This window comes from Thunnus albacares, chromosome 13 (assembly GCF_914725855.1).
Source record: "Thunnus albacares chromosome 13, fThuAlb1.1, whole genome shotgun sequence".
NCBI classification, from domain to species: domain Eukaryota; kingdom Metazoa; phylum Chordata; class Actinopteri; order Scombriformes; family Scombridae; genus Thunnus; species Thunnus albacares.
In genome coordinates this window covers 7715042-7735462 of record NC_058118.1, presented here as the reverse complement: position 1 = coordinate 7735462, position 20421 = coordinate 7715042, and the positions used below count along the sequence as shown (strand labels likewise).

Sequence of the window (20421 nt, the reverse complement as noted above, 5' to 3'; positions counted from 1 at the left end):
AGTCTGAGCTGTATAGTCAGAAATTTTGAGTTTTTGGTTATTTTTGTCTAAACTTGTCATGATCTCCCCTGTAGATAGATGAGAAGCAGTAGTTCAGCACAGTGTGTTTTGAAATATTGGAGTCATCTGTCATTACTATCAGCATGCGGTGTCATGTCTTTGATACATATCTGCACATACACATGTACACACATATATATCTACAGTATACTTATAAAACTTAAGAAGCTTATGTATTATGTATAAATCCAGTCACCATGCAGAAACTCATGGCTTCACATCCAAGCATGTTTCTAATTAGCACTTAGCGTATGAAAAACAACACAAAATAGCTTGAGTGCTGCGTAGGCGAAGCCAGAGGCCAACTGTACTGTAAATGGGCTTAAAAGGTGAAAAATGAAGGAGTGCATCAGCAGAGAGCTCTGTCATTTCTATCTGAGAGAAATATTATTTGCAGCGTATATGCAGGGGGATTTATAATGGAAAATGGAAAATTTGACCATTTTTAGACAAAATTGCAATGCCTGTTAATAGAATAGGGGTCTAAATATGAAGTCGCTGGTCATAATAACAGACCATCAGGGAAGATTAACTGCAGACTACAGCAGCTATTCAAAAAAAAGTGGACAGTGAATCAGCCTGCTCTGATGCAAAGCGTCAAGAAGGATCTGCTGCTTTAATGCTGATTGAGGCCATTTGCCTCTGCCTGCATTTACTGGTACAAATAGAGTCCCATGTACTTTTTGTTCCTTCAGAGTAATTTGGAGCAGAGTGTATTCAAAGCTGAAGCCTGATAGACGTGCAAAAAGCCCAGAGGCTTGGTGAACGTCTGCTATTAAGGCCTGTACACTAGCAAGAAAATCCATTTAAACAGGATGATGATAACAGGTTGGAAAAGGTTATTAAAAACTGACACAGATATTAGCTGCCATCTTCACAGGCTTGTGAAGGCTCGTGCTATCTTATAGTTGGTCTTTCAGCTGTCTCAAATGTTCATACAAAAAAAATGCATTTTCTGTACATATATAATGCAAGGTAATGATATTACAGATCATCCATATTAACAATATTGTTTTTCTATTCCTCACAATGTTCAGAGTGGTTCAAATCACTGTCTAATAAAAGTGATTAAGATACATGATCGAGTGTTGTTTGCTGTTTTGTATTTTATTTCAACTGTATTCCACAGGTAATATACACTTAACAATAAAGACATTGTAAAAAAACATGATAAAAATTATGTGACCCAGTCTTTTGATTAAAGGCACTGATGTTTACATGGGATTGCATTGTGTTTGTTGAGAACTTTATAAAATTATGTGTTTTTCAGACAAAATATTTCATTAATCTTATTTTTTTCCAAGAACTTCTCTCATTTTTACGAGAAGAAACATTTTTTCTGGTATACAGTTTTAGCAGTGTACTGCTGCCACCATGACAAAGAAAATTTGGCTCAGTTTCTTGTTGTAATAAGGAACTTTTCTCATTGTAACACGTCCATTTTCATGTTACTACGAGATCCTTTTCACATTAAAATAAGATAGTTTGATGCTATAATGACATACTTTTCTTGTTATTACAACTAGATACTAAATTATTGTGTTTTAACAAGATTCTTTTCAAACCCCTTTATCTTGTTATATCACAAAACTTTCTCATTATTTCACAAGAATGAACATTAAAACAAACTTTTCTCATTATAACATGATATGTTAGTAATTGTTATAACAAAATTTGTACAACATGTTGGTAAAATAAGAAAAAGATCCACTCTGTGCCTAACCATCAGCAAAATGCTTTACTTTAGCCTTTTATGTTGGGATGTTTTAGAAGAGACATGTAATGCAGACTGATATAGATTCCTGTGAGGTTTCAAATTCAAAATGCAATAAATTTGCCTAAATCTGAGTAGTGATTCATCAAACATCATTTTGTAACCGAACAGCAGCCTTACGAATCAAGCTGGTTAAAACTGTGAGCTCCCTGCAGATTCCCAGCAGCAGCACCGTCCATGTAACTCAAAATGGATTCATGGATTTCAAGTTATTGCTACGTTTGTGTAAACTCGAGGAGACATGAGGGTTCCATCTATTTTTTCTCCTTTTCAGTATATATAAGGAAAGATCCTATAGGGGACACGTCGACAGTAGGTGTCCCACGCTAGTCCGTATTTGGCCCTACACTGTCTCTCATCCCGGGCCTCTCGGTGAATCAGCAAGACGGTGAAATATATGACATAGAAATAAGGCAGAAGGTGAGAGAATCCTACAGGAAAGAGAAGCATAAACAAACTGTAAGGATAAGGGAACAAGGATACATTATTAGATACAAAACAACATTCATAGATTACATGAATTTTAAACTAGATCAAAACAGAGACAAACTAACACCTTTTCCATTTTTACTTCAGACAGACATCAATGTTGCTGATGTAAATTACATTTCAAACAAGCTGTAATCAAGTGTACATCCTCCATTTTGTTCTCTATCTGTATAGGGGGCGGATTCAGCAAATTATTATACAAAAGCCCTGAAGTGAATACCAGTTGATGAAGCTCATCATGCTCAGTGTTGAGTCATCTCGATGGTTATTTTTCGAGACTGCACTTTGTCGTGTTTTTGAGAAAAAAAAACTCTTTCTCTTTCAGTTAGTTGTTTCATGGGTCAGGGTCTACATGTGACCACTGTTCCTCATAGCTTTTATCTGTCTGGAACAAGTTATGCCAGGCAGCAACTACTGTACTTCTCAATTACAAAAGCAGCAACATAAGTGAGTCACATAAAGTCTGAATACTAATGAGTAGTATGTGTCAGTGGCAACAAAGGTCTGACAGTCTCCATTTTAGACAGTGAGTTTTCAAGGGAACATAAGGCAGCTTACAGAGTAACAAAGAGACCAGATTGTCGCTGCCTTTGCATCAGTCGCAAACATATAATTATCAGGACAGGAAGGAAATCTGATAAAAATCACAATGTCTGGTGCTTGGTCTCAAACTTTTTTTGGTACCAACTATAACAGAGTGTCAAAAACTGCCAATTATTGAAAGCCTCTTGGTGCTGTTTGGCCCAGCACCAAACAGCAGCTAAAAAAGCTAGCGAGTGACAGCTAGTGCACATTGAGGAGCCTTTATCCACTTATTTACAAAATACTGCCAATTTAAAACCTTTAAATTTACTATTTAGATTAAATCAACACATCTGACGGTCTGAACATGCTTCATTGGTATTTACTGCGGGTCTACAGTACTGTATAATAAATTGTTTCTGTTATTTTGTCCACCCACTATACAGATGGGGAGTAGTGACAGTGGAATCCACATAAATGAGAATGTTCACTTCTTGCTTTGTGCTGACGTCAAGTTGGACTGCAGGCACACGTCAGAATTAATGATAATACTGTATGTTTCAGATAAAAATTGGCATATAATAAAAAACACCAACATATCTATTATAATAGATTCTCTGACTTCATCCACATTCACTAATGAAGACTAACTGTGACTGTGTTACATTAGTGTGGCCTGCATGCAAGACGTGTGTGTTTTAAGCTGTCTCACCACATGGCAGGGACCATGCCAGGGCCATGAGGAGGTCACCGAGGTAATTAGGATGACGAACAAGACCCCACCAGCCGGACACCAGCAAACGCTTCCCTGTTGCTGTGGCGATGGTCTCCAGTCCTGCAAGGGGTCACGAAGAACATAGAGTAAAATTTGCATATCACTACAGAGATCAGCTAATTATCATTCAACTCCCTGTCTCCCTCTACAGGGACAGGAGTCTGCGCGACATGATCTTATTCTACAATCCATTCTGAGACAGAGAGAAAATTCATTTTCCTGGTCTTAACAGTTACTGTCAGTGTCGCTGAGATACGTTATTAAAAATATGATGTGAAAGGAGTGAGTGTATTTGTCTTGATTTAGAAGAAAAATTGAAAAGACTGAGGAAAAAATTACTGACTTGCAACACTTGGATGTGTCGGGTCTCGTCTGAATTGGTTCTTCTGTGAGTTGGATTTTCTGAAAATGTAATATCCAATACCTGATGGCAAAGAGACGAAAATTAACATCACCATCTTTATGCATCAAACAAAACATAAAACAGTCTAATGAAAAAGAGTTGACACGTGATTACCATTCAGTGCTATTATAGCTGCGGCTCCGAGTAAACTTAGGGCCTGTGGGTGCACGACCAGAAAAGCTGCCTGCAGGCCATATGTGAAGGGAACCCAGGCCAGGTCTCCAAAGACCAGCATGAAGCCAAAACCATCATGCACAATGTCCATAGTCGTCAAAACAGCCTCCTGTTATCGCAGAACGATTAATGAGAAGAAGTTAAAATTAAATCATAAAAATACACTAATAACATGTGTCTGTACAATAATAAACTTTATTTGTTGAGCACTTTCAAAACAAATGTAAAAAATACTTCTAATTAATTATATTCTTATTTTTATATCTGACTCTGTTGAGCCCTCACCTCATTCCACAGAGCGTCTGCCACGTACAGCAGCTGGAAACTGTTGACCAGTATCATGGCGAGGGAAGGGGAACCTCGAAGCTCCACCTCTTTCATCAGCATACCGAGGTTTATGACCACCTGAGAGAGAAACAGATGAAGAAAATACTGATTAATATCACTGGTAAGGCAGCGTTTTTCCACTGCACTGCGCAAACTCATCCTATGGTTAATTTGTGCAGAACTGCAGGTGTGAACTGTTTAAACCCACAATCCTCACCAAACATCACTGTCAGGTGAAACAGCAAACACCCGAAAAATTGAACTGTCACAGCTGCACTGTGCTGGGATTTTGTCAGCTTTTTTTCTTGCAAAGTGATGTGTGCAAGATCAAAACCCAAGATTGATTAACAGTAACAAGTGAAATCAGCAGAGACAAAAACAGACTCCTCGGTGGTTACATTAGTTCCACAAACAATCACCTTTCATTTTACATTAAATTTAACATTTTCTATGAAAACAAAACTGTATTACCTCTCCCAGGCCAAAGTTATTTTATACAGATCACTTTCTAATGTATCCATAACTTGCAGTGGCACATCTGTTCTATGATTCTTGTCACTGACTCATTCAGTAACGTTCACAGATGATGAGAGAAAATGCAAGCGTCAATAAGAGGTCGATGTTTCATTGTTTGCTCACTGATAGTACGAAACACAGTAGCAATAAATCTGTTGTGTGTTATTGTACCTGCCAGGTGATACACTAGTGGATGGTTTCAATCACTGTAAAATAAATACTGAAAAATACCTCTGTGGCCTGAGGAATAACGTGACACTGTATGTATCATGAAATGACATCTCAGTGTTACTTGTTGGTCAGTTTACAGCATCACAAATATGATGAGTTAAGTTGGTTTGTTCAATGTATTAATCAAAAACAAACCATGTTTTCTCTGCTGAAATATTGTTTTTTTTTTATTACATTTTAAAGACAACTTTTTTTTTTAACTTTGATTTTTTTATATAGTCTGCAGGGTGACATGATGCTGTTAATAAAATCTTATAAAACACATGCATTTACATCTGAATAGATGATAACTGTAAATGCATGAAAGCTAATTATTTCATGTTAATAATTAGGCTCGTTACTCTAAGTGGACTCTTGAATACAATGAACTTGATTTATATCCAACAAACTCCATTTGGAGTTTTTAATCACAATTTTCAAGCAATGCATTAAATAATCCAGAAGACTTAGTCATTCAAATGTTAGATATTTAGGACATTATTACCAATTGTAAGATGTTGTCAAATAAATACTTTCAACATTCAACAGGAAAAAATCTCCCACACACTGTCTGTAGCCAGTTAGTGGGAGCTTTTTCTGTCCTCTCCTACGCACCTTTGCTTTAAAACATTCAGATGTGCAAAGGTTTTACTGTTTATACTGTAAATGCAGAGAAAAGAATACATATACTTGTAATAAAGGACTCATTACATCAATGTTTTCCGATATGACTCATCAACCTTTTCACTGGTTTATGTTGTTTATTTGTAAAGTGCACACACAGAGAACCTTGTTGTAATTTTAGGGATTCTCATTTGTAATCTCACTGGAAATGTTATATTATTGATTTGGTTTGATGACTCAGACACAGATGATGATGTGCAGCCCTGTTCTCCAGCAAATCCCTCACTGTGTCAGGTCATCAGGGAGAGAAGTTTCTGATTCTGACTGTGTCAAACTGAGTTAAACAACATCACCACCTGCTGGCCTTGTCTGGTTCTCATCCAGAAATCACTGTTTATCAATGCATTCAGTATGTATGTACTTATCTTAAAAGATGCACTCCAAATGCTATTGAGATGTATCAGCTTTGTGTTTAAATAAACACTTTAAACATAGTGGCTTCAGATATAATTGCAAATATGGAAAATGGAAATTACATCTTGATTTAATTAAGTCACATCTTTGGTCTTTTGAGGATATGCATTTAAATTAAATTCTATTATTTCGCTGCATTATTTCTTCTTTGTATGAGAAAATGTCAGCTAGGACTCAATACATTTTCTCAAAAGAATTTTTGTTACTGAGTTGGAGGATATTTAATGAAACTCGTTTGTACTTAAAATTGAATATAAAACTGCTCTTGGCAGTTGATAAATGACAACTTGTCAGTTTTTGATTTCAAAATAGGGTACAGTGTGTAAACCATTTAACAGAAACAATCATCAGAACCTGCAGGTCAACTCACCCAGCCAATCAGACCCGGTCTGAGCTCACAGAAATATTTAAGGTCAAAGTTTCCGATCCGAGGGTTCAGCTCCCGTCCGATGAAGAAGTCATACAGAGGATTTCCTGAACAAACAAAAACAAACCCACAGGAAGATTTGACATGTATAATTCTGTCCTTTCAGTGTCTGCAGGAACATATAGTAAATAAAAGGTTTATTAATATCAGATCTTTACAGGTGGTCTAACTTTGTCATGACATTTACTTTATCAACAATTAGTTTTAATTAACTAGCAATGAGGTAATTAGCAATTAGCTGAAACCTATTTGTAGCCTAATGCTGTTTACGGGGAGTAGTTTAATTAAATCCAGTCTGATAAAATCACATTGGTACAATAGACCCTTTTCACAGCAGACATTTTGTCATGTCATAAGAGGAAAAGCACAGCTGTAATTAACTGGTGAAAGTTCTCTCAGTGGCCTGTCTTACTGGGATACTTAAATGGAACAGAGCCATTGCTAACAGTATTACCTCCAACTGTCTTTTTCCTGCTATGACAAGTGAAAATGTCTGCTGTGAAAAAGGTCTATATCGATTTGAGTTACTGGGTGCTACTGGGGTTAAGTGTTTTCTGGGTGCTCACATCCCCCTTCTTGTCTCTTCTTGTTGTTAACAGAATTGATTTTATGGTAACTGAATTGCCAGGAAAAGGTTTTTTTGTTTGATTTCATAACATGGCACTGGAAACAACATGTTGCTGTCAGCTTGCTCATTTTTCCTGTTCGTGATCATCAGCCAGCAGAAGCTGAATCATAATGCTGGATGCTCTCAGGTCTCTGCCTCCAGAAGCAGCAGAGCACAGCAGAGCTGGTGTAGCGAGGTCAGCTTACTTGAAAGAGTGTGTTCGCTCTATGCCTGATGCCTACAGGCTTCTGTACAGCTTGGCTGTTAGATCATTAGAAAATGTAGCTTCTCACCTCAGTTTTGCCAGTTACTCACAGGAATACCACAATCCTCCACCAAACAACAAAACCAACCTTCAAACACACAGTACATCACTAGTGGCTGTTGGATGGTTTCTTTCCTTATTGATGAAACTCCACTCTCACCTGTGTTGCCCCCCAAAGCGAGAGCATGAGATGGAGCCCAAAAGGAGCGGATGTAGAGGTAGACAGAGAATAGGAATGAGACTCCTATTGCACACACTGCCAGAGGCACCAGCAGCTCAAACAGATACCCCAGAGGAGCCCCGAGCCCCAGTAACAACATCAGCAACACACTGCTGATGCACAGGCCATGAAAACCTGAGGGAGAGAAACAAACAAAACTCAATGTTGTAGCCAGGGGGAGAGAGATAAGCAGACTGGCTAGTATTAAAAAAAGGTAAAAGTTGGAAGAGAAGGAAGTGCTTTTGATTGTGTAACATAAGTAAACTTTAGCTTAAGGTCAGACCAGGCTGAGAGTGTAGAGGTTAAACTAAAACATACACAGAGAAACATGACTTTAAAATGTCACAGCAGGTGATTTTTTCTACAGTGATGACTTACAAATGTGAACATTTGCAGTTAAAACACAAAAAACTTCAAACTAAAGCATACTGTGAGTTTATAGTTCAACAGTATTATAGAAAATATTGTTCCAGAGAACAAATATCCTCCATTGCTCCCAGTATAAACACATGCAGATTAAATAATGAAAATAAATCGTCTTAAAAATCTTAAAAAGTTTTGTAACTCTAGTGTTTTTATTACTGATCAATGTCATAAAAGCAAATCCAACAATACCATTAATGGGATACTTGAGGCGCTTTCCATCCCTCAGCACTAATCCTTCAGACACCTGCAGGTAAATACATTATGAATCAGAATACATGCATCATGTCCTGTGTATATATTAACAATTGCAACAGAGTCAAAAGCCTGTAACTCAGCTAGAAGATGGACATTTGGGTTGAAATCAGTAAATCAAAATTGTGCAATTCATGCACAGCTTTGTGTTTACATGCATACAGTATACCTTCATGCTATAGCTGGGTGATATGGCTGAAATTAATATCACCATATTAATAAGATCTTATTCCCCCATATAAATATGTATCATGATATAGCAAATATATAAGCAAAATCACATATAAAATGATCAAACTGATGCTCAATTTAATGAACCATTGGTCATTACATTATCCATTACGTGTAAAAACAAAAACTTTAAAGCAATACTATGTAACTTTTGAGAGAAGAAATAAAACATTCCTTGTCTTACAAATGAAAAGTTGAATTCATAAGCAATTAGACGCACCTTTGCTCAGTTCCTTAGACTCAGGATTTTAGCCACTACAGTCTTACTTGGTCTGGTATGAACTAGTCTCGCAATGCCATTCAGTTGGAGATCTCCGCCTACTGATCGTCTGGGTATTTCTAAATGCATGGTAGTTGCTCGAACGACGGCGAGAACGGCCAATAACAAACCTACACCCCTTACATTTTGTCAAGGACACGCCTTACCAGAAATGATACTCTCCCCCCATTCTCCTCCCTCGTGAACTGCATGTCACCACTGCAATATGAAGAACTGCCCTAAAGACTTTAGATTGATTCTGCAATGCTGTTTTTTTCTTTTTTAATTCCCTGATTGTTTCCACCCAGTTTTAACAACGAAAGCTGGGAGATAGTCCTCAGTCTCTATGAGTGAAACGTTTAGAGATTGACTTGAGAGTCCAGGTACGAGCGGCAGCTTATGGTGGCTAATGTTAGCAAACTTTAAATAGATGCCATCTAACTGACATTAATGATTAGATTGCTGAATTTCTGACTGTTTTTCTGTTGCTCTTACTAGACTAAATTTTAGCATGTCATAGATAAACACAATGATGAGTCTTTAAACCAGCTGACTCAAGAGAATGTGTCAATATCTTATAATCACCACAGATGATGCTATGGTTTGTAGTATCATCAAAGTTTATTTGATTGGTGCCACCACAGTTGTTTTTAATTGACCTTGAACCAGGCTACTGAACGTGTCATACCTTTCCTAATGGCAGCAGATAGAGGCAGGCGTGCAGACCCATCCAGCCCAGCAGGAGCACAGGGGCCAGAGGGTCCCACAGCCGGTCAGTGGAGGGGAGGGGAGGGGGCCACTGGAGCACACTGGCCTCAGGAGATCGACTCACGGAGATCAGGAAAAGTACCGTTAACGGGAGAAAGATGGGAATGCATATTGCACCTGAGAAACAAATACAGACAAAAGTGAGACAATAGACTGAGCGTGTGTTTAAACAACCTGGCTGACCGGGCAGAGCAGTAGCCCGAAGCACTGAAGATATAAAAAGAAGTGAAGCAGCATCGCAGGGAAAACTTCAGGATGGAGCACATTTGACCAGTGAGACTACCAGTATCTGATGTAACAGGTTGACACTGCAAATGTATGTTAACTGTGAATAATTCAAGCAACTCAAATAACTGCATGACAGCAAAACAATTAGATCAGCTGTCAGCAGGGGTGCAACAAAACTCGTGGTTCATTTCAGTGTTGTCAGATCTGCAATTTGTGGAGAGCTTAACTGTCACGTTCAAGGCATGATTTTACTTTAATAACAGCTGGAAAGCCAACTGGATTTGATACTGAGTGCTCTCTCTCTCTCTCTCTCTCTCACACACACACACACACACACACACACACAGACACTTATGCAGAGGCTGTGACGAGTTTGTTCTTTCATTTCATTTCACGTCATGTCTACAATGACAAATCCAACTTGTGAGCTTATGACGATTCTAAAACAGAGCTGTAACGAACAATCATCTGCTGCTGGAGTTCATGCTGTGAAGCTACTGATCTTCACTGCAGTGAGTTTTTTTTATTATCCTATTATGTTTATTGTAGCAGCTGTTTTATGATCTACCATAGAGCCTGCGAAAGACAAGTACCAGATTTGAGCAATTTCGTAAAACAACACATATCTAAAAGTGTCTATATATTACAAACAGTAAATTAGTATTAATGTTTTAATGTTAATGTTTAAAATTTTGTATGTTGGCTGAAAATTTCACTACATTTGTTTCTTTCATAAAATCAGCTTTTATTAAAATATGCAACTATTCCACATGTTTCCCTTGAAGTTCATCTTGGATGTGGTTTAAACAGAAAAGCAGCTTTTATCTGTAGCAACACAGGATAATAAAAATCAATTAATTCTGCTTTTAAAAATTGTAAATAAAAACTAGGAACAAGTGTTACATCACAATAGTGCATGAATAGAATGACAGAGAAGATTTAGCTAATTTTGTTCTCAGCTGCATTAATTAGTGTATGTGTATAATGTGATTTGTGGTTTTGTAAAACGGCAAAATGTCTTCAATGAAAAGACAGAGGAAGCGTGATGATGCTGACAGAAGCAGCTAATCGTGGTGTTGGCACCTGACGCTCTGCTGTGACTCACCCAGGGTTCCTCCGAATTCCCTCTCTGTGTCATGTGAGGATCTGTGTTTGAGAGCTTGGCTGTTTGGCTTCATTATTGGTCTCCTGTGAAAACATTAACACAGATACATTTCAGTTAATATAAGACAACTGAGGAACAAATAAAGAGCAATAATCCGATTGCAATGCCAATTAGTAGTTCATGACAGGAGTAATATAGTAACAGAGAGGAAGCATTCTGGTGATGTTGATTCTTGAGGCCTACAGCAAATATTACACACAGCTGTTTCTCTGAAGATGCTACAATAATGTTCAGAATAATCCGCAGTAAAGTTTAAGTCAATCAATCTCTGAATCTATATTAACACCCAGTATTCCTCTTTAAACAGGCCACAAATGTTGTGAATGTAACATTTGACCTCAGCACAGTGGCATAATTGTACTGTAGAGACTGTAAGTACAACTTTGAAGTACTTGTACTTTACTTGACTTGCAATGTTTGCTACTTTATACTACTACTAAAAGGGAAATATTGTATTTTTTACTCCACTACATTTATTTTATAGCAATAGTTACCAGTCACTTCAATTTCACATACAAAACATGTGATCAGTTTATATAATGTGATGCTTTATTATTGATTAAAGGCCCTGCATATCCATACAGGTGTTTTCAATTACTGTGCCTGATTAGACTAGAGTTGTACAAAGTTATACCTGGATTTGCATGAGGTCGCCAAACTCAATGTAATGATAAGAAATGATAAAGTTTCATGTTGCACCACAACAAAACTAAGAGGATGGCAATCAAACCAAGTGTGTAAACTGCCAACAAATAGGGCTGGACCTGCCGAACCTTTTATCAATAATAATAATAATCCACTAATGTCATACAATATATCAATATTATATCGATATCGTAATATGAGACAAGATATTGTCTTAGATTTTGGATACTGTAATATTGTGATATGGCATAAGTGTTATCTTTGCCTGGTTTTAAAGGCTGCATAACAATTAAGTTATGTAATTTTCTGAACTTACCGGCCTGTTCCAGTTGCCTTTACCCACTTAGTGTAAATATTTTGTGAAAGCACCAATAGTTATCCCTACAATATTGTTGCAATATCAATATCAAGATATTTGGTGAAAAATATCATGACATTTGATTTTGTCCATATCGCCCAGCAATAACTTGTACTTCAGTACACTTTTGAACAGATGTTTACTTGTAACAGTATTCTAAATTATGACTTTTCTGCTTTTAGTCAAGTAAATAATCTGAGCACTTCTTCCACCACTGGTCGATAGAGACTTTTACTCTCTCACAGCCTTCTGTCTGTACATAACATTATGTGCGAAGGTAAGTTTCATATTAGGAGAATTATAATGAAGATGCTTTCAAGTGCTTGAGGAAACTACAGCTACTCTACGGTAAATACATTTGATTAGAAATGGACAAACTGAATAATGTTGAAATTATATTTAATTAGGAAATTAGGCAGTTATTTTGTTTACTATTGTTGTATTATTGCGTTTACTGTCATATGTCACCTAGACACTGCAGTCCATGCAAAGACAAAGGCCGTTTGATATTACAGTCACTTCACCTGGTGATGCTAAAAACTATCTGAACGCGAGACAAACTCAGATCTTTGCAGTAAATACAGTGAATGTTAAAAGTAAAAATCAGTTTGCTTTATGTGAAGTATAATGTCTTACCTCTGTGAAGCATGGAGGTAATGACGGGACTGTGGGCTAGCGCCTCCATCCAGCAGCCTGCAGCTAGAAACGCCCCCCGAACCACGTTTTCCAGCACCTCATCCAATGAAATCCCTCCGCGGTCATCAGAAGAGGGTGGAGAGAAGAGGCTTTAGCCAATCAGATGTGCTCATCAGGTGGCGACAGTCAGCTGTGACCTACAATGGGCAATGTCTGCCAGATGTTGTGAAATACACCTGAATGGCCTTGTTGCATTTAGTTTATTGAAACTGCAAGTGCATAAACGTGTGAAATTACATCATTAATACTTATTTATTGTTTTTTGGGTTTTTTTGCCAACATGAGACTCTTGGTTTTGTAAAGGAAGGGACACACACTTTTGGATTCTTGCATTCATACACTTTTATTGCAGACATATACATTTAAACCATTCCTAAACATACAGTTTATCTGTGCAAGACAAAGCAGAAGACAGAGAATCAATTAAGATTGAAGGCAACTACATTATATGCAGTAAGTCTGCTGTAGTGTTAGAAATAGATTACATAATCAGATGACATTCAGATAGCAGATTCAGCAAATGGATTTATTAATACACGAGATTTCCAGGACACTCACCAGTAATTCATATTCTATTATATTTAGTACTCACATTGAACACCTCCTTCCTCCTTCCTTTAAGGGGAACATGAACTAAAAAAGTTAAGTACATGTATCTTAGTAGATAGATGAGTTTCTTCTTGCTTTTGACACCTTCTGTTGCCTTCTTAAGGGTCTGTGAGATTATCCACAATGACTTCAGAGGATAAATATTTCATGGTTTGTAAATGACAACTATAATATCAAACCCAAGTAGTAGAAGCTCATGTGGAGTTTGTGTAGAAAGTACCTGGAATGTAATGTAGATGTTCACTTTAATTCACTGTCAGTCAATGTCTGACATTCTTCTTGACAACAAAACAGTCGAGTGATTCTGTTGTTTTTAGTGTCAGAACAGTCATTTATATTTTTACAATAGTAAAAGTGCTATCACTATGCCTCACACTTTAATGATTGGGGTTCAGCTGACTTGTGACGGAAGTATTGAGATCTCCAACAGTGTTTTTACAGTATTATTTTAGACCATGTAGATAGATCGATAAAGAATCAATAAATTTAACAATTAATAGTAAATGAGTAACAGAACAATTCCAGTGTTTGATAAACCATTATATCCTGTAATTCTGTCTTCTTTGTGACACAGTGTTTTGAGCGGACTATCTGCCCTGCTGCACTTTGAACCTTCAACCTCGTTCACAGATTACTTCGATCACACTCTGCTCCATTGGGGCAGGATCCAGGCAGCGGTGGGCAGAGCTCCCCACTATCTCATCCAGCAGGAAGTGTACAAGGTTCTCATCGGAGACAAACCGCCACAGGTACATCTGCAGGTAGTGACAGTCAACCTGGATCTGCTGCAGCCCGTAACGGCCAAAAGTGCGCAGTCGGACACACTCCAGGAACGTCTTTAAGCTGATTTTGATTATTCCTGTCATAACGGAGACCTGGGACAGTGGAGTGGCATGAGTGTTAGAGATGTCTTTCACTGAAGACTGCACAGAGTTAACAGCACAATGACGATCTACACTCACCTTGTTGAACTCCACTGAGCTGAAGATGTCAATCCTCTCAGAAAACAGCTTGTGTATGTTGCTCAGTAGATTAGTATCCATGGGAGCACTGCAGACAGACAAGAGAGATCACTGAAGTACATCTACAATTATAAAATGACCTTATTCTTATGATTAAAGACAGCTCAGTAACAATTACCCCCTCCCCCTCCGCCAGTGAAAGTGAAGGAGGGAATACATATAAGCACTGATTGGACTGTACGTCATTGCTTTACTCTGGCATTTTCAAAATATATGAATAATGGGATAAAATGGAGTTCCTTTATATCACATTTCTGTACATCATATACTACATTGGTACAAGAACCAAAATATTTTGTTATCATAAATGCTGAGGAACGGCAACTAAAAGTGTTCACTAAAACTCTGCATTATCTTATCTGTGATTTCAACAAACAGCCTACATTTGCAGCTACATGGACTACAAAACTGCTAATCAAAATGTGCAACAATCACTAAATCACCTGTATTGCAAAAACAACACACTGTTTTGTTTTAGTATGAAACCAAAGTGGCTACCTTTTCTTTGAAAACTTTCAGCTGTAAGACAATAATGCATTGGAGACCTCATAGCAACAAACGTTTGAGCTTCTACATATTGGTAAGTTTAAGTTAAATAAAAAAAAAAAAGTCACTCATTCTCCTTGTGAAGAGGAATTGATGCTATGTGTGTGTAACTGGTGGGAGTGTTGGGTGTAGTGATATACTTCTTGTGACATGGTTTAGATTTACATATTTTCCATCTTAAATTATGCATCAGAGAAATGACGGAGACTCACTAAATTGAGTCAAAGTCAGACACATGCAAACATAAAACACCCCGGCGACAACGGGTAATAAACACAGGACTTCATCATTCAATTCTTCACAGTTTCTGATATTTTGCAAATATATTTCAATATTGTCAATAAACTAAACTAAAACTGCTAAAGGACTGCACTGTGTCTGTTAGCAGCTACAGTACCTTGGTGTGTAGCTGGCAGCGTAGCGGGCCTGCTGCCTCGAGCTGCTGTAGACAGAGAAAGTCCTTTTACTGGAGTCACTGCTGTGTGCTTTCCTCACACCTTCTTCATACAAAAGACCCACCTGCAGCAGAGCACAGAGGGTTCATCAGAGAGCCTGCAGGCAAGCATAATGACTGGACATGAGGACATAATGCTGATGACAATATTGTGGTTTTATATAGTGTCACCTGCACATCAATGGAGGTGGTGTCCTCTACTACTCTCTTCATCACAGCACGGACATTTCGTGGTTCAATGGTGTTGACCCAGTCTCGTGTTTCTACGCTTTTTCTCAGCATCTGGGAGATAATCAGGCCCTGAACCTGCAAAAAACAAACAACAAAATAAACTGATTAGTGAGGAATGGAGTGTTTTACAGCACTGATGGCCCTGTTACTCCTCGGGAGAAGTGGTAACTCTGTGAAATCTACCTTGACGTAATGGTTCAGTAGTTTCTGTGCCGCCTCCCTGGCTTCTGCACATAAAGTTGTGACGGGTGTTACAGGGTTGTGGTGCTGAGAAAGAACAAAAAGAAGGAGTAAGTGAATCAGGTTACATTAGGGAATAAAATATGTTAACTTTAAGGAGTTTAGGGGGACAAGCAATTTACCTGCACAAGGAACTGTTCGTCTGTGAGAGTGAGTATGTAGGAGATAGTAGAGGTTTCATAGTCCAAGCAGAGGCGAGACAGCAGCAACAGCAGGGCCGGAGGAGTGGAACCTCCCTTGTCTCCCGCACTCTCACAAAACTGGCGAGAAGACTGGCACACAAACTTTATGAAGCTCACCACCAAGCTCTCACGTACACCCTGGCTGCAGAATTCACCCTGCAAGCAGAAGACAGAGAAGACCTGTCACTCTCACTGTGCATACACAAAATAGAAGCTTACAATTACTATTAGGATGTCTCAAATTAAAGGAATATTTCATCCCAATATGAAAACTCTGGATCACCAAACACACCTTATCCTTCTCCCAAATGTTAGAAAAACATAGCATCACATCTCCATCTAATTTCTCCAAACACATTGCAACATTATGGGAAAAGACTCAAATGGAGACTTAGCTTACATGGAGCAGATTAGAAAATTACATTAAATAGGGCAAATATACAGTAGAACTATTCACCTTGAAGTACGGTTTGTTGGAGAATGTAATGTCCTTAGCTGTGAAGAGATGCACTGATGCCAACACTGACTTAATCTGATTGAGAATAGAAGCAGACAGGGAGGAAAGCAGCTCTGGGAGGCTGGTGGGAGCATCTCTGCCGGTGGTCGCCCCCCCTAAAAGGGCTCCGCTTCCAGCCACAGAAGCACCAGCCACAGAGAGCCGAGGTGTGGCCAAGGCCTGCCTCACGTCTGTCAAGCTGTCCATGTAGAAGCTCTGCAGAGCAGAGAGGTACTGCTTGACTCGCTCTGTTGCTGCACGCACCACAATCTCAGTCCCCTGGTTTGGCACAGCAGAGCCTGGCAGAAGTTTGGCCACGGCCTGAAGCCTGCGGTGGAAGCGGTCCAGGGCGCGGACCAAGAGGGAGTTATCGCCGACCCCTTTCTCCTCTTGTATCCTCCGCTCCACGAGCGAGAAATACCGAGCAGCCAGATCATCCACGAAGGCATGCAGCTTGCCAGTTGCCATCTGAGGAATGTTTTTGGATGCTAGCTCGCCTGTCTGAGCATGGTTGATAAAAAGCTCTTGGTAAGATGCAATGACTAAACATAAGCTGCTGACAAATTCATTGCAGCCTCTGTCAATGAATTCCAGGATGTCAGTGTTTGAGGTGGGAGACAGTAGAGTGCTTGTTTTAGGAGAATTATCAGTCGGAGTTCCAGCAGCTGCAGTAGATGACGGCCTGTGTGCAGAAGCATCTTTCACGGCTGGAGCAGACGGGTACGGTCTTATCTCTGCTTCCAGGCCCTGGAGGTCCAACTCAAGCCGAGATCGCGCATGGCTCAGGAACTTATCACAGAGCTCTTCCGCTGGCTCATCCAGCTGTAGCAGCAGCTCTACACACTCTGATAAATCTTTGGAGCTTGACCCACCATCCCTACAAGTAGGAGAAAACAGGAAGAAAAATAACATAGAGCTCTCTTTCATTTGCAACATTGTCCAACATTCAATGATGACAAAACCAACGCCAATTATTTCTCAGTCAACTTTCTAGCTTAGTGACGTGAATATGTACATTATACAATAAAAAATATATGTTTTTATGTCCAAAATTCAGTCAAAACATCAAATAAACCTTATTATGGCAGAATAGTAAAATCAGGGTAAAATAATGGCAACAGCCTGAAAGAACAAAATGTACTTGTCATTTTGTAATTATTTAAATGAATCTTTATTGCTGTGATTCTGGGTGCACTCCTGTCAGTCACATTTCTTTGTTGCAGTAAATGAGACTCTCGTGTCACTCACAGTGGCGTCTCTAGTCTGAATCTAGGTTGAGGAATTCCCACCTGAACTTCTGTCGAAGCTCCTGGGCCAGCTTGTCCATGATGGCGTGACAGTCATCCTGAATTCCCTTGAAGGAGGGCAGGTGACTGTACTGCTGCAGCACACAGCGGGCACGGCGGTGGGAGCTCACCGCCTGAGCATAGGCCTGCAGCTCCAGACACTTATTCAATCTTGCAGGCAGCTCAAACAGAAACTGCAGCTTCCTTAACAGTGTGTGAACCCCTGGAGTGAAACATGGCCAGACAAAAATGTGAGAAGAAGCATCATGATGCGTCCCACAACTGGCTTAACAAAACGAACTGACGGGTTTAGGTCTCACCTGAGAGTTTTGTAATCTGTGTGTGCTGGTCTTGAAGAGTACCGCTGATACTAGCACTGAACTCAGTGATTGCCGCCATGTTAGCAGACAGGCAATCCATTTCATCCTCCATCTTTTTGAAATCATTCTTCATCTTTCTTATGGTGTCTGGCAAAAGATGGAAGGATGGCTTAACTATCCAGGTACGCATGATTCAACAAAACCTGAGATTTCAACAGGTATTTAACAGTGAGTCAGATGTTCCCTCACCTGTAGCAGATATGAACTTGTTGTAGTTTTCATACACCAGCGTCTGCATGTCACTGTCCAAAGAACGGATCTGTTTGACCATGCAGGTCTCCTGATCCATCAACTCTGCAAGAGAGCACTCTCTTCTAAGCTGCATTTGGACACAAAACACAAAATGGTCAGAGACACTTAAAAACAGGGGATGTAAAATATACAGTTTAATGACATATTTTATTAAGTATAACTTCCTTATTCATAAACATACAGTTCCCACGAGTGTGGAAACCATGAGCAAGCATATAGTTATTTATATAGCATATGTCTAAAATACAAATAATAGAAACCGCTTTAGCCAAACCAGTGTTAAATGAACCACTTATGATTTACTATCAGTATTATTATCTAATTATCCAACACCAGTAAATGTGTGTACATTCAATCACAATCATTCTCCAGCAAACACACTTTTCAGAGGGCAGTATATGTTTAAAATTTTAAGTTACTGTATGTTTACAGGTGATTTGATGTATAATATGATGAATTACCATTACACTGAATTCTTTGCCATTTCTTTGACATGTAATGTCAGCTGAACGAGCAGTAGTTCAGTTGTGCATTACTTTGTGATGAAAATTGAATTAGGCTGTATCTCCAGTTAGTTTTTGGGATTCAGTGTGTCATCACTTTCAACTAACTGGTAGTGACTGTCAGATGACCCAGCAGCTTTAATAATACTGAAAGCGGACACCATTAGATGAAGTGAGTTGTATGACAGTGTAAACATGACATGACAGCAGGGGTCCCTCACCTTGTTGAGGTAGAGCTCTGGTTCAAAATGCGGCCCGTTGATGTCGCAGGGATCCAGGGACTCCGGCTGCTCCGGGGCCTTTCCTTCTTCGTTTAGCCCGTAGTAGAGCTTCAACATGCCGTGCACCCTGCGCCTCCTCTCGGGCCCGGCGTCCGTCTCACTGTCCATATTGAACTGCGGCCAGCTGACAAATGTACGAATAAAATGACGGTAAACAAAAGGATGACGGGTGTCCCAACTCACAACCACCGCCTGAAAACTTCAAAGTTAACCTCTTGCTGCACAGTAACAGCCCAGTGTCCACGAAGCTCAGCTGTCTGCTCTAAATAACAAGTCTTTTTAGAATAATGCATTGGAAAATGTCATATTTTTCCTCAAACACAGGCAGACAGTTTGAGGACGTTAACAGTTTCCGGATTTGTAGCCTATCCGGTGTTGCGTCGTCAGCGAAGTGTAGTCCAGAGAACCAACAGTGGCTTCTGGATGTTGTAGTTCTGGTCGGAATTCCCGGAAGTGCACTACTGCGCATGTCATAGTATTTATTAAACTTAGTTTCTAGTGTGTGCATGATGTGCAACAAAATTAAAATGATAAAATATAATAAAAATACAAATAAAATTTTAATTGTGTTCAAATCGTGGCTGTGTTTTATAAAACAAGACCAAGATCAAATGCTGAAGAGGAACCAAGAGAATAACAAACATGAAGACAAAACAACAAATCCCAGAAAGAAAGCTAAAGGGAAACAGGCTTCAACTTCAGAGAGCGAAAAAAAAAAACAGTTTATTGGTCAAAGATTCAAAATCTGACAAAGTCAACATATTGCATTATGGACAGTGGAATAATATCCTGCGATTTGGTTGAAAATTATTAGTAATTATGAATAGAGAATAAAAAGCCAATTGCAGTAGAGTTTGGTACAGCCAGTAGCCACTGAGCTTTAAGTTTTTAGGTGCATTTAAAACCATTTCACAGGAGGAATTATGCAGAAAGTGTGTAAATATGCATTAACAGTGTCACTTTTACATCCCTGCACACCATATATAAAAATGTAATAATAGAATATTTGCATCCAGTTGAAATGATACAGGGGGTCTAACCATT

At 39.0% G+C, this 20421-nt stretch overlaps 2 protein-coding genes across 2 annotated transcripts; both read right to left on the bottom strand.

Moving 5' to 3' along the window:
• Positions 1–1146: 1146 nt before the first annotated feature.
• Positions 1147–12915, bottom strand: tm7sf2 (transmembrane 7 superfamily member 2). Its single transcript, XM_044369605.1, has 11 exons — positions 12836–12915; positions 11137–11219; positions 9724–9920; positions 8483–8537; positions 7808–8002; positions 6719–6822; positions 4483–4602; positions 4138–4306; positions 3964–4044; positions 3558–3680; positions 1147–2265 (listed from the first exon to the last, which is right to left on the bottom strand). The coding sequence occupies exons 2-11, from the start codon at positions 11207–11209 to the stop codon at positions 2105–2107; spliced, it is 1278 nt and encodes a 425-aa protein (XP_044225540.1). The 5' UTR covers positions 11210–11219; positions 12836–12915; the 3' UTR covers positions 1147–2104.
• Positions 12916–13219: 304 nt separating this feature from the next.
• Positions 13220–19755, bottom strand: vps51 (VPS51 subunit of GARP complex). The gene is made up of 11 exons (XM_044371331.1): positions 19318–19755; positions 18531–18660; positions 18282–18428; positions 17965–18184; positions 16637–17552; positions 16120–16335; positions 15941–16024; positions 15698–15832; positions 15470–15591; positions 14467–14554; positions 13220–14379 (listed from the first exon to the last, which is right to left on the bottom strand). Exons 1-11 carry the CDS (start codon positions 19483–19485, stop codon positions 14119–14121), a joined length of 2487 nt encoding a protein of 828 aa, XP_044227266.1. The 5' UTR covers positions 19486–19755; the 3' UTR covers positions 13220–14118.
• Positions 19756–20421: the final 666 nt, after the last annotated feature.

Coding starts and splice junctions, on each gene's coding strand:
- vps51 (XM_044371331.1), bottom strand. CDS start 19,485: ATGGACAGTGAGACGGACGCCGGGCCCGAGAGGAGGCGCAGGGTGCAC. Junction 18,661..19,317: donor CAGAGCTCTACCTCAACAAG/GTGAGGGACCCC, acceptor GTCCAAATGCAG/CTTAGAAGAGAGTGCTCTCT. Junction 16,336..16,636: donor CCAACAAACCGTACTTCAAG/GTGAATAGTTCT, acceptor TTCTGCTTGCAG/GGTGAATTCTGCAGCCAGGG.
- tm7sf2 (XM_044369605.1), bottom strand. CDS start 11,209: ATGAAGCCAAACAGCCAAGCTCTCAAACACAGATCCTCACATGACACA. Junction 8,003..8,482: donor CCTCAAGTATCCCATTAATG/GTATTGTTGGAT, acceptor TCTCTCCCTCAG/GTTTTCATGGCCTGTGCATC. Junction 4,307..4,482: donor CAGACGCTCTGTGGAATGAG/GTGAGGGCTCAA, acceptor CTGCGATAACAG/GAGGCTGTTTTGACGACTAT.